General features: G+C 36.3%; 1 protein-coding gene across 11 annotated transcripts; it reads right to left on the bottom strand.

Moving 5' to 3' along the window:
• Window positions 1-5,286: 5,286 nt before the first annotated feature.
• On the bottom strand, window positions 5,287-13,081 carry LOC149822242 (Stress responsive alpha-beta barrel domain protein). 11 transcript variants are annotated; one of them, XR_016425963.1, is made up of 13 exons: window positions 12,895-13,081; window positions 12,661-12,787; window positions 10,748-10,875; window positions 9,698-9,837; window positions 9,520-9,588; window positions 8,373-8,511; window positions 7,676-7,738; window positions 7,526-7,569; window positions 7,162-7,297; window positions 6,887-6,934; window positions 6,126-6,192; window positions 5,791-5,805; window positions 5,287-5,722 (listed from the first exon to the last, which is right to left on the bottom strand). XR_016425963.1 is itself a non-coding variant. In XM_089980817.1 (10 exons), the coding sequence occupies exons 1-9, from the start codon at window positions 13,043-13,045 to the stop codon at window positions 7,211-7,213; spliced, it is 948 nt and encodes a 315-aa protein (XP_089836943.1). In that variant the 5' UTR covers window positions 13,046-13,081; the 3' UTR covers window positions 5,287-5,722; window positions 7,162-7,210. The 11 variants fall into 11 exon arrangements, 1 of the variants encoding a protein (XP_089836943.1); XR_016425962.1 differs by lacking the exon at window positions 5,791-5,805; XR_016425964.1 differs by lacking the exon at window positions 6,126-6,192.
• Window positions 13,082-14,620: the final 1,539 nt, after the last annotated feature.

Here is a 14,620-nt window from a genome sequence, read left to right as displayed (position 1 = left end):
TTTTTCAAATTGCAAAATACGTTTATATTCCGCAAACAATTTTTAAAAGCACTATTCACCCCCCCCCCCCCTCTAGTGCTCGTTGCCTCGATCCTACTGCACTTTCACTTAAGGTTGTAATAGCATACATGTGCTTAATGAAGCTTGAATATGCATCTTTGAAGTATGGTCCAATATCTACATGCTAAATTAATTGAAAATATGTGTATGCATACACGTTTTGAAAGGGGTACTAAATCTTATATATGTGTCTAGGGCTGCACACTGTCATTCAAAAAAAAAAAAACAACATTTAGTACTTGCATGTTAATTTCAAGGATGGGTTGTGATTATAGTGTAAATTGTTCGTATGCTTTGACTGATTAAGACATGCTTATGTCAAGTGTTATTTCAGTTTGTTGTAGCGCATGTGCATGTAATAAATGTATGTATGCAGCGATGTAATTAAATCTCCAGATTTCTCTAAGTGTGGCGGTTTGATCCTTATGCACGCTAATAATGGAACTTATCACATGCCTATTGATATACCCTGTTGGCTTTCGTTTTAAATGCAAATTGGTTGTCACATGCATACACAACTCCAAAGGTGGAATGTTCCAATATGTGCTTATGTAGGAGTGTGTCTCATGCTTAATAAATAAAAGCATGTACAAGGCATAGTGGGGCCTGAACCTTTAGCCGACGGGGTCGGCAAGGCGATAGGCCTACAAAAAAATTGTGTATTTAACACGTGTTGCTGAATCTGGAATTTGAAAGTAATAAGCATAATGATTTTCAGATTTATCGTATGAATGTATTACATGCTAAAAGTGTAAGATTTCACATGCTTGCACTAATGTGACATGCCTGGACATTATGCTATTATGAAAGTTGGTCCAATGCATGTGCATACATGAAATCGATGTGTGTTTAGCATGTATAATTCTGCATAAATGTTCACATGTACTTGTGAATCATGAATGAATGCATGTGTGCTAAGTGATTTCATGAAAGCTCTTGCACATGGATGGTGAACACATGCATATGGTTGTGGTAGCTCATGAGCATTGTTAAATTGGTTTGAATGGATGTGCATTTAGAAGCATGTTGACCTTATTGCATACATTGCAAGTTGTTATGGCTTTTGCGTATGATGCATAGATAGCATAAATGAATCATCACAGGCCTGGAGAGTCTTGAGCCTTGGTTTGCTTTTTCTTAAATTGCTCAAATGCATCACAAAAATCACATTTTATACCATGATTTTAATTATGTTGTTCATAATGCTAATATTGTTCATCCATGTTAGGTTGACATAGGTGCTTATGTATGAAATTTATAAGTTCTGCCCAGTGATATGTACATGATTGATCTTGCTAAGAAGTGGTTCATCGTCCTGGTTATGCCATCATTATTATGAGCATGTGTTGTCATTTAACTGCCAAGTTATTGATATTGTGCAATTAATGTAAGCATGTATACTCGATAAAAAATATGTAATTTATGTGTACATGCACACACTCGAAGGATATATGCATTGGTGGATACACGTATACGATGGAGGTAGCACACATATTGAGAATGCATATGATTGAAAATAACATGCTTATAATTTGGTTCATTTTTTCATGAGTGCACATGCTTTTGGCACTTTGGCCTAGTGTTATGAATGAAACATTACTTTGGTTTGGTTATGTGATACATCAATGGCCTAAATGGACCATCATCGGCCTAGAGAGCCGTGGGTTGATTCCTTTTCATATATGTTTTGATTGCATCACTTAAACCACACAAATTGGTATGGCACACTACTATACTGTTCTAGTTGTTTACACAGGCTGGAGTCCCGTAAGGGTTCCCGCAAGGGAGGATGCAGGTTTTCACTTTACTTTTGCATATGGTATTGCAAACTTAAAGAATTGACTTTAATAAAAATATAAGAAATAAGAACAGTGTAACATATATTCTAAGATCTCTCATCTGGAGAATGAGGATCTTAGATATCCGGTCTTTGGGAGACTGTGAGGATACAAAAACTTTGTGTGCTTTATTTTTTGTCTTCTGAACCCGATATTGAGGTTCTTTCTCCTGACCATAGTTTTAAAGAGAGTCTGCCACTTTACTTGGGGGTGGTGTGTTTGACACAGTTGTTGTTGCTTTGGTACCAAGGAAGTGACACTTGTGGGCGTGGGGTGTCCTTTGTATCCCTGACATTAGATGTGGAGGTCTAATGTTTCGAAGGTAAATCGGTCGAGGGTTAAGTTTGGAACCCCATAATAAAATACAAATTATGTGTTAAGCTACCCTAGGAACCTAACTTGACCTCGGGGATTGTACTTGTTGGGTGTATATGCGGGCAATGATAATTAAAAAAAGAAACTTAAAGTTGTATACATTAAATAGGGCATGCATATGAAAATGGAAACTTTAATGAAAGATAATGAAATATTCATGCATTTTCCTATTATGCACTAAATCATGCATATTCATGCTATGTATTAGAACATGCATATGTTCTATGTTTCCTTAATTGTTATATGTTTGGTGGATGCATGATGTTTAACTTCTAATGCATGTTAAATGTTCAATTCTACTTGAATTGTAATTCGTGGTATTGACTAATGTTCTTTTGTGCCTAATAGATGTACCGTGTTGTATGAATGCTTATCTAAATTATGTGATTGTCATAATTGCATTCCTCTAAATCATTACATGAATTCATATCTATGGTTATGGGATATTTAAATACAGCTAACGATGTTACCTGTCAGTTAGCTTCTGATACATTATTGACTATCGTAGCATAGACTTATTCTTGTATATGCTGAAAATCATGCTCGGCACCCACACCACATACTTGACACATGATATACCTGCAAGAAAAATTATAGTAATTCCTACTTAGACAGTTGTAGTTTAATTCTTATAAATTTGTCATTTTTTAGGTAATGAATACAGTATATGAGCGGTTGTGGGCTGAGGTTTCGATCGAAATTTTATATTTACTGTTCCAGGGCTGGTTCGAGAAACTTTGATAAGTTTCATTGATATTGAAATGAAATAAATGATTTTGGTTTGTTCTCCACTGTAATGTTCCGGAATGCTTAACCTTATAGTATGACTTGTTTCCGCTGTTTCAAAAAGAAAAAAAAATCCTTAAAATTTTGGGTTAAGATTTTGGGGCGCTACACTAGTATACATGAAAACTTTGTACAAGGTTATTAGCACATGATGATGTCCTATGAAATGATCATGGAAGAGCAATATAAAACTTTGTGGCTAACTAAGAAAGTAAGACCCACAATATGATATATCTATTTAAATATGGTATTGCACGTTAAGGGTTATGATTTAAATTTATGTCATGATGAGAAACTCATATGGTTATGTAAAATGACTGCATGAAAGGATAATGTCATGGCTAAACCTATATTATATGTGAAAAGAATAATTACTCATATAATGATAATAAGACCACATGACTATGTGTGAAATAACCTATAGCATACATGAAAAATATCATACTTGAAAATGAAGAAAAGTGCACATAGTTATGTAAGAAATAACTTATAACATATGTGAAAACCTCATACTTGAATATGAATGATAGAAAGATTCACACAACTTTGTGGGAAATAACACATAGCATGTATGAAAACCTCGTACATGAAAATGGATGATGAAAAACCCATATAACTATGTAGAAAATTAACTCATAGTATGTGAAAAAAACATCATACTAAGATATTGATATAACTCAAAAAATTGTGCAGGTTTATTATCATACTAAGATATTAATATAACTCAAGGAACTATGCAGGTTTATTTTATTATCTTTTGTCATGAAGTGCTATTTTTGATACATGATGCACCGATTATGATATAATATACTTGTTCACCCTCATATGGCAAGTCGGAGATGTTAGATTTGGATATAAGATTCAAATGTGATCATATGATCTCTTGTGCAGGAATCCCAGGAGTTGCAAAATGAAGAGCTCGTAACTAAAGAAAACCCAAAAGGTTTGCAATAAAAACTCTATTAAAATGGGCATTCATATCAGGAAAACGGCTACCTAAGGAATGTGTATTTAACCCTCCTTGACGCAGGTGGTTTCCCGAATCTCTTGTACTCTCAATACATGCACTAGTCTCAATCCAACATTGCCAACGTATGATATTGAGAGATATTATTGTCAAAAACATAATCTCGTCAAGTTAAGCCTGCCAACACCAGTCACCGAGTACGAGGGCATGGCAGAAACTACAACACAACCTCCCATTCGACGCTCCCAAACATAGCGTAAATTGCAATAGAATTTTGGGTGAAGTTTTCAGCCACCGACTGTATTTGCTCGTTAACTTGTTAATGATTTTAAAGAAAGCTACATTGAAGTTGACCATTGAGACAAACGATCAATTTTTTCCAGTGATATTATTTGATTTCTGAAAATCAGCATCTTCCTGCCAACATCCACGTCATTCTATAAGAACAAAAATCACCAACATACTTCGTCATCATCATTTCTATCATAATAAAAGACAACCATGAAACCTAACCTATATAGCCAATTAGAGAAGTCCAAGGCTAAAAGACAACTTTGGCCTTCCAATCTTGTGAAAGGACAGAAATGTCAAAATTCCAATTAAAAAAAAAAAAAAAACCTTTCTTTCATGCAGAGGTGAAAAAACCCAGCAGGCAAACTTTAATTTTACGAGTGCAAGTCCTTGATTCTTCAAAACGACACCATCTAAGATACCATCAAGTTTATGAATTAGAGCTATGCAAGTACATGCTGCCCGTCATTCATGAACACACGTTCACACTTATACGATACCCAACACCGTAAACCTTTACTTGGTAACATTTTTATTTTAATGACGAGAAACTCTTGCCAAGGTCACACCCTGCAAGGTGAACCCCGGCTGTTGTAAACCTTCACCTGGTAACCTTTCCAACCATCCATTTACAATTATCATGGATCCATCCAACCTATGGATGAAATGGGAAGTAGCTCACACGGGGGCAGTTGGCCCAAGAACACAAAAGGCACAGCCATTGCCGGTTTCGACCTAATTTTACAAAAGCAGGACTATAAGGTTATAAACAAACCTACCAATTATTGTTGGATAGGATACTACTGTTTCCATTATTTATATTGTACAGAAAAGGACTTGACTGCCCTCACCCATTATAATTTTGGACTCAAATTTTGCTTCATGTTGGAACAAACAACCTTTAATTCATATTTGTGATTCCGCAGGGTTGTAAAAACCATACAGGGCAATTGGTTGCAAGATAATCTGTTGTGTTCCAAGATGATATTTATACACCATAATTTCACTCCTACAGGCTGCTTATTTTAACAGAATCAAGTATACATGTCCAAGCAGGGTTACATGATACCATTGTTATTATTACTACTACTACTACTATTATTATTATTATTATTATTATTATTATTACAAGGTTTGCTTTCATATTCCAAAGTCAAGACGTGTTTCTTGCAGGTAGCTATCAGACTTCCTATATATTAACGCTCACTTTGTTTTCATCATCCTCATCAAAGCCAACCCCTCAAATATTTATTTCTTGCTTCCATTTCTCTTCGTCCCATTCCAGGAATTTTCTTGCAGATTTCAGTCTCCACCTGCACTTCCAAACCATGAGAGTCATGCTGAATCCCTTCCCATTGTTGCTGCTGCTCATGCTCCTTATCAGCATCAACCGCAGCTACAGCATCTGCAGGAAACCAGCGGTTAATGATATTGAAAGCCAGCGGGAAAGGATGGTCTTGCCTCAAAATTCACCATTTCTTCGACGATCTAGAAATAAGAACATCAAAACAAGGTATGAGGTGTCAAAAATAGTTGTTCCAGGGGGGGCAAACCCACTTCACAACTGAAGGAGCACCCAGTGACATGCTAATGTGGTGAAAATTACAAGAATAGCAAAGTTATTATGTTGTCTTCACAAATTATAACATGGTCAGCATACCCAAAAAGGTATGTCAGTAGAAGCCTATTTTCTGGCTATTCAATTTTGGAATTATTTTACGTGTATGGTTCTTATGAGCCAATAGCTTGTGACACTTGCAACAGAAGAAGTTACTCAGAGAATATCTTCCAAGAATATATATACATACATGATATGAATCTTGGACCCACAAAGGATGTAGCAATTGATTGTTTGATCAGTCTGAATATTTTGTCCTGCATAATATTGAGCTCTTATGATTAGCCAATGCATGCCTCGTTTTCGTCACTTGGCTGATGTATATTTTGTTGATCAATGAAATTATTAAAGTTATCCAGAAATATATTTCCACATCTTTCCTTTTAGCTTCAGAATCTATTCAGACATGTTGGCAGACTAGAAGAAGAGAATTGCAAAATTAAAAAATCAGTTGAAAGGAACAAAAACAAATAAATAGAATATAAAGCATTTCAATTATTGAAAGAACAGGAACAAAATGTTAGAAGGAAAAAACATAAAACTCTGTTTTATTGCATAGAAGAGAAATTAGTTGCACGCGCCAATTCCTTGATCTGGTTTACAGTCATTTGGGCTTGCAGAAACATACTTATTTTATCACAATGACAAAATCCCAAATATTCTGAAAGCTTTCGAAAGCGAAAACACAAAAAACATGAAAAGTAGAGTGAAAAACATATAAGAAGAATAGATGAAGCGTGTGGAAAACATAGAAGTGTGGGAGAATCGAGATTCTCATCAAGTTTCGGAAGCGAGGAGTATTGCGCTTCCGAAGCGAGTTTCCAGGAAGCAGGCTTCCCACCTATCTAAGAAGCTTCCGGTAACTCTGGTACAAACCAAGCTGACTTTCAGTTAAGAACACCTTATTAAGTAGATTATTATGCAAAGTAAATTTTCCAATACGGCAATTACCTCATTACATGTTAGCAAGTAGATGAAATATCACCAACATTTCTGTGCCTGCAGATGTCCCAGTGAACGTCAGAAATAACAACCACTACATGGAATAGGTTTAAAATTTTGTTCTATAGATAATGAATTTGCAAGAAACAGGCTCTTGTCACTCACATTACATGACCTCATAAACAATGCCTTTGAACATGCTCAGTTGACCATTACAGGAAATTAGCACAATAATGAAGAGAAACAAACTAACTCCAAACAGTGAATCCAGCATTTATACTTACAGCAGTTGCCACAGGGAGTCCTTCAACTGGAAAGTACACCCAAATTGGACTATAATATCTCAGTGCCCGTGGGTTCAATAACAAAATGGACAGCTAGTGATTTTTCAGTAATTGGTTTAAATTTCTTCAGCCACATCTGCATTTTATGAATAAAATTTCAGGAGCTAGGTGATAAAACCACGTGTGTATTGTCTTCAGATATATGCATCAACATGTATGCATAAACTCTGAATAACTACATGCATGATTATGCATTTATACATGCATTTATGCATCTATATGTCATGTTAGCATGTGTTTGTAAGTGCACTATGCAATGTACATATGCTACTTAGGGAATTATGTGGTGAGAATGCTTCCATACATCCATGTACTCAGAGCTGCCACAAAATGCCTCCGAGGCCTCAACTGCAAGAGGCCAACATAAATAAATCGATGCATGCAAATAGAGTGTAATATAATCTAGTCTAAATTTCTTCCAATCTATATGCTACATCAACTTAACGGAGCTTACATGATGGAAAGTGTATCACTGCACCATGTGTATATTCTCTATCAATGAAGCTGAAGTTCAAACCTACAAAACAATAAATGAGTTCTAAAAAGTACACATACACACACCAACCAAACAAACATGTGTATGTGTGTAAATTGTCCCCAAGGTCAGAAAGAAACACCAAAAGGTCTGCATAGTGGCATGTGTTTATACATATGCATGCAAGCATCAGTCTGCACACATGCAGATGTGCACATATTCACACAGCACACCATGCCTGTGTGTGCACACATACAGACATAAACATTTATGTTGATAAAATTTGATGTAAGCTGACAAATTCATCGCAGATTTTGCACACTCATTCCTTGTGACCAGTTTTAATTAGTTCTTTTACTGTATATTGCCCAGCTGCAGAAAACATCAATGTGGACTGAGGTCTCGGTGCAAAATATCTCGCAGCGTAACTCTGAAAAATTAGCTAATATTTATGAAGAATCATCTCAAGGATGGACTCACACCATGTTTCAAAATTGCTTGAATTCCTTTTCGGTCCAGCTTGGTTACTTGATTGAGTACTCGTAAGTTCCGAGTTGCTAATGGACCTGACCTATGTTGTCCAAACCCATCACTAACACATCCCAACAATTGCTTCTACAAGTTGGCTTTCCCACATCAAATCTCATGCATATACACAAACATTCTTCAGACACACCTTGAGTGGCCTGTACAATCAAGGAGCTGAAAGCCTCTGTCAGTGTCACAAGGGCACCAAATGCATCTTCCACATCTTCAGCAAGTACATTCCTGAAAACTGATATCAAAAGCACAAACTCCACTCCATATTCAAAGTCCTATCATCAATACAAATGCAAAGCACATTCACAATGTATGATTTGATCAAAACTCAAATATTTGAGAAAAGAAAACTACAAGTGCATTGATAACAAATTTTGCGAACTAAAAACCCCATAAATAACATGGAATATGACAAGGAATGATGAAATGTATGGGCTCCAACCAGAGTTACAGGAAGCTTCTTAGATAGGTGGGAAGCTCGCTTCGGAAGAGTGATGCTCCTCGCTTCTGAAACTTGATGAAAACCTCGATTCCCCCACACTTCTCCTATGCTTTCCACACGCTTCATCTATTCTTCTTATATGTTCTCTTACTCAACTTTTCATGTTTTTTATGTGTTTTCTCTCACTCTTCTCACTCACCTCCATGTGCTTTCTCTAAATTGGTAGTCATCACTTTTAGATTTTGTTAAAAATTTAATTCTTACACTAAGAAATCATGAAATTTAACATTAGTCACTTTTATTTTAGTTTTCATTTGTGTTTCATTTTTATTCCCATTCAATTATTATATTTCTTTTTTTTATTCCTCGCTTCCCACTTTCTATACATTTTAAAATGCAACGCTTCTAGCTTCCGCTTCCTAGTCTGACAACCTTGGTTCCAACATATTCTCAGTGTATCTTTCTCCCATCATTAGTTGTTGATATTATGTACCAAATTACAAAGGTTATTTGATTGATTTTTTTTTCCTGCAAGGAACAATGAAATACATCTGCCCGCCAAACTGGTATTAAAAGTTTTACAAAGATTATTTAATTGATTTATTTTGCTTATTTCTATGCAAAGTGATATTGAAATATTTTGTTCATCAACACATTTCATGACAGAGTGAATAATTTGAGAAAAGAAACAATGGAATCATATAAGTAGTTGCATATTTTCATTTCTACGGATGTGCAGTAGCAGCTCAATCCCCAAAGGATTTAGTCTCTTAATATATTACGAAATCAGCCACAAAACCTTTTTTCCAGCATAATTCTTGTGAATGAGAGACTACCTAACCTCTCCCCGTCGAAATATGGATAGGATATCATCCTCCACCTCTGATTCATAGTCCATAGAAACTAAACCCTGCAAGCAAACCCATTAAAACATAAGTAATTATGTACCCAACCACATAAGTGCATGAAAAGGAAATCATAATGGAAATTATGTTAGAGGTTCATCATGTAAGGCATACGTGGCAGCGAGGTACAACATGTTCTTCAAGAACACTTTTATAGAATGAATGTTGATAAAACTTTGCCAAATCCTCCTTACTCTGGAAACGCATATAAATTCCATGAGTGTAACCATCAGCATTTGAATCTGTAATACGACCTGCAGGAAGGAACAACGATTTATATTCTATATAAGCAGTTGAGCATATGGACATGCAACAATGCAGACTAAACATTATACTATATCACACACATAAATGCTAGAGAAAATGTTTGGATAAGATCAAAACCACAAAGAACTTGAGAACGTCATAGGCATTACGAAGAACGTCAAAGGTTAATATATCTTTAAAGGTACACATATGGAATCAAATGATAGAAATGGATGGTAAGGTCACACTATAATAACTGAGGGGTCTCAGGTTCGATTCCCACGAGGGTTGTTACTTGTTCCATAGCTTGCCTATTAAAAAGACAAAAAAGGTACACACTTATCATCAGAATTCATTTTTAGCAAATGATACTTAAGACTTGAAGTAAATCTTTGGAATCATATGTGACACTATCAATGGAACCTAGGAAATAATGATAGATGCAATTTTTCTTGTAAAAAACCTTTTTCTAAAGGTTCAACTGTAGGCTCTAGAAAAAAATATTCATTTGGTCATCTTTTTGGTTGAAGCCTGCATATGATTGGCAAGCAGGCTTGGACTATGTTGCCGACATGTTCTATCATCCCCCATACCAGAAACACAGGTTCTGTAGATGGGTTTGGATGGCAACAGTGAAGTCATCATATAGCCTACGCTGATTAATGTTTCAATTGTGTATATATGTTAAATGATATCCGTTGGTCAAGACATCACTCCGCCTCCTGAAGAAGCAGTGATCTATTAAACAAATGATTTATATAGCACATTATGGACAACAAACGCAAGAAAGTCTACGTAGCAGAACCACCAGGAAAAAAAAACACAAAGTGAACAAATGGTTAATTAAGTCAAAAAACACCAATCATATGGTTCATGTCTTCTCAGATGGAGCATCAGCAAGAAAGGCTCGAGAGTCACCTAACGATATTGCAATAATGCCCCTCATGTGATACTGTGAGGTATATAAAAAATCAAGCATATCCTTCTCATCATCTTCAGATAGATCTCCTTTTGCTTTTAGAAGAACAATATGCTCTATGACTTTTCTGCCACATTAGCAAAGAAAAAGGTTAAATATGAACTGGTTACAGTTACACAATAAAAACAACTAGAAACCAGATTAAATAGGAAGTTAGAAACTGGCTTATCTTATCAAAGCAACACTAATTTTCTGGACAAGGAACTGTTCTATATGCATTTCTAAGGATAGTTAAATGGTCACAAATAGGTACCCCTGTATAGCACTTTCTGTGAAAATAAAAGCCACTTGTATCATCATTGAATATTATATACATAACCTTTATATCATGCGGTAGAGAGGATATGTTAAGACTCTTTTCACACAACAAACTTTAGATGACAAATCTATTTCAGGAATTCCAGCTCAGATTTGTTAGAGAAGCCCAACCTCTTTTGTGTTTCTTCCTGTCCATTGAAAATTAATAGAAATAAAGGGAAGAGGCAAGACTTGAAAACTTGAAGATAAAGTATTGTTATCCTGAACGATGCTTATGAGGGACCTGGTTGCACCTACAAACCTGAAAATGCATGGCCCCAAGTGCGTCTATATACATGTGATGACTCCCTCTGATCTGATGCATCATGCATCAGTTTTATATAAAAAAAAGGAAAAATTTGACTTCCCTTTCCCAGCATCAGACCAAAAGCTGAAAGTGGGGAATTCTCAAAACGCCCATCTAGGCTGATGGTTATGTCGGCATTCCTCCTGTTAGGGCTGGTAAACGAGCCGAATGAGCCGAGCTTGGGCTGTTCAGTTTTGGCTCGTTAAGGGTACACCCCAGGTCAAGCTTGGCTCGTGAGCTTGTCACGAGCCAATGGCGATCCGATCCGATCACGAGCTGGCTCGTTTTCTTTAAAAAATTTAATATATATAATACATATTATATATAATAAATGTATAAAACACATACATATGTATATTATATATATATATAATATATCTATTAAATATAAAATAAATTATATAATATGTAAAACCAGGTTATAAGAGCCGAGCCTGCCATGTTCATGCTCAGCTCATTTACCTAAACGAGCTGGATCATAGCTCTGCTTGCCAAGCTCAATTTCTGAGCCGAGCCAAACTGCGAGCTGCTCGTCTTGTTTTGCAGTCCTACCTCCAGTTAGATGATGCTTACAGTCACTGACATTTGGTCTTTCCAAGAGAAAATGAAATCACTCTCCCTAATTGTAGTACACCAAAGGTGGATAACTAACTTCTAGTTACTCCCTCAGCCATTCAATTATTCTGGTTACCGGGTACCACAATGATGGTGCCGTCCCTTCATCTTTTAGCCATATAATTCCTCGGTCTCCATTTTATCTTGTTATTTTTACTTTATTTTCTACTTTTTTAATCTTTTCCTCATTGTAATACAACAAACCGTTCACCCTCACACCCTAAAACGTGAACATCTAATATCATGCCTCGAATGGAAAGCTCGTTCCGTGGAAACAGGTGTCATATTCCTTGAATTTTACAAGAAATAACCCTCAAGCTTCGGCAAGCTTTTTGGGCATTCCAGGTATCGGTTTAGAATGTTCTTCCCTTCTTTTGTTTGGCATGTGGTCATCATGGGTCGATACCAGATTCCAATTCCTCGAATAGAATTGACAACAAGAGAATTTCCAAATGAACATCGAAAGAATCAAAATTAACTGCTTCATTTTTCTATCACAAACTAAAGTAAAAAAAAGCCCATGAATGCATCCATAATCCACCGAAATACAATTTCATTGCTAAATAAAAGAAAACAAATGGAAAACCAGTGCATACATATCCCATAAGAACGGATTAAGAAGAAAACGGGAACCTTTTTTTCACGACTCCGGAATCGGCCGGAAGTGCACCGACTTTCCGGCAATCAGAATCGAGAAACGACAATCTCCAGCCTTCCCTCCATCGCAAAAGCTTCCTCAATCTACCAAACAATCGTGGATCTGAACGTGCAGAAGAAGAATAAATCAAGACGGGAACTCGAGGAAGGAAACCGAGAAAACAGCGGTTGGCTGTGAAACGGGAAATTTCTGAGAATTCGGATGCTTACCACACGTTTCGAGAGGCGAATGCCGACGAAGTCGTCGGGAAGGAACAGCGGAAGCCGAACGGAGATCTCGGGTTAGGGCTGCAGGGGGGAGAGAGCGAGATGGGGAGACGAAAGCAACAGGAGAGGGTGACAAGGCGCAGCCGAGAGCCATCGTCTCTCTCTCTCTCTCTCTCTCTCTCTCTCTCTCTCTCTCTCTCTCTCTCTCTCTCTCTCTCATGATATGGGGATTTTAGCGGGAATGTGTGGACCGTGGAGCTCTCTCCCTCTAAATTATGAATAACAGTTAGGAGTTGTTCGGGTCGGGTTTTGGCAGACCCGTTTCAATAACGGGACTAAAAATTGGACCCAAGGATTCATGTCTGGGTAATGCTGAAATTGTAACCATACGGTTGATGTGTTCACGCATAAATGAGACCGGGTACAAACGTGTACGGGTTTTAAATAGACTTGTTCTTAAACATGTTTAAAAGGTAGACCCAATGGCCGAACACAAGAGATTAGTACGAGAAAACATAAGCTCAACTCAATTTGATCTATGTTCAAGCTCAGGTATAGGTATAACTGAAATTGTATACCCATATGAGTTAGGGTTGCACACTAGCCGAGCTTATGCTGGCTTATCTCGGCTCGTTAGGAAAAACAAGGTGTTCAAGATTGCTCAAGCCAAATTTTTTTAATTCAAAAACTTTTTGGAATCGATGTAAAAGGCTATTGAAATCAAATAATCAATCTCACAGTGTTTCGAATGATTATGAAGAGCACAAGATTGTGAGACGTAAAAATAGCATTGACATTATCACATTATAAAATAAGTGTTTTGAGCAATATCTCACAAGATGAAAGATATCTAAGAGAGCTCACTAGCGGCCGATATCATGGATTGGTATTCAGCTTCGGCACTAGGCCTAGAGTGGTATTTTGTTTATCGGTGTTTCAGGAAATACAATTACTTTCAAAGAAAGTACAAAACATGGTTGATGATCTTTTTTTTTTCTGAACAACGTGCCCAATTCGCATCAGAAAAAGCATATAAATCCAATGTGTTTTGAGCTAAAATCTGTAATCCATAATTCATAGCCCCTTTATAAATCAAAGAATTCTTTTAATAATTTGAAAATATCTCATATTAGAAGCATACAATTAATCACTCATTATAAACTATCTAAGGTATGAGCTCATTTAAAGTGATTTTATGTGGTTGGGCCATATGACATCTCATAGAGTATAGTTATAATAATGTGTAGATACCTAATGTGTGCTCATATGTCAATTTTTTATTTTATGATATGTTGAATTAGAAATAAGACAATATGACGGTTACAAATGAGTTATGCTCTCCAAAACCATATATAGTGGTGGGTTTTTTTTCTTCTTCATCAATCAAGAGACCGTTTCTCTCTCATTTGGATTAGAGAAGAAGGAAAAACTACTAATAAAGGTTTTGGAATATCAAAACACCATCAAGATCTATCGACGCAACGGTGGATTTGGGTATGCTTTCGCACTATGTTTATTTTGTTTTTTTTTAATGATTCAACATAAACAAATTAGGGATAAATAAGGATTATTTCTCCAAGTTTTTGGACAATTAATATCAGAGCCCTTGTTCTTGTTGAATCATTAAGATATTTAGAATTTTTTATTACATGAGAACCCTTTTGTTTGGCATGAAGATTTGGTTTTGTCTTGGCTTTGGGTCACCGGAATCTTATCGGATTTGGCCCTC

The sequence above is a fragment of the Nuphar pumila genome, chromosome 11, assembly GCF_984573655.1.
Source record: "Nuphar pumila chromosome 11, dmNupPumi1.hap1.1, whole genome shotgun sequence".
NCBI lineage: Eukaryota > Viridiplantae > Streptophyta > Magnoliopsida > Nymphaeales > Nymphaeaceae > Nuphar > Nuphar pumila.
This window is presented reverse-complemented; position numbering and strand designations above follow the sequence as displayed.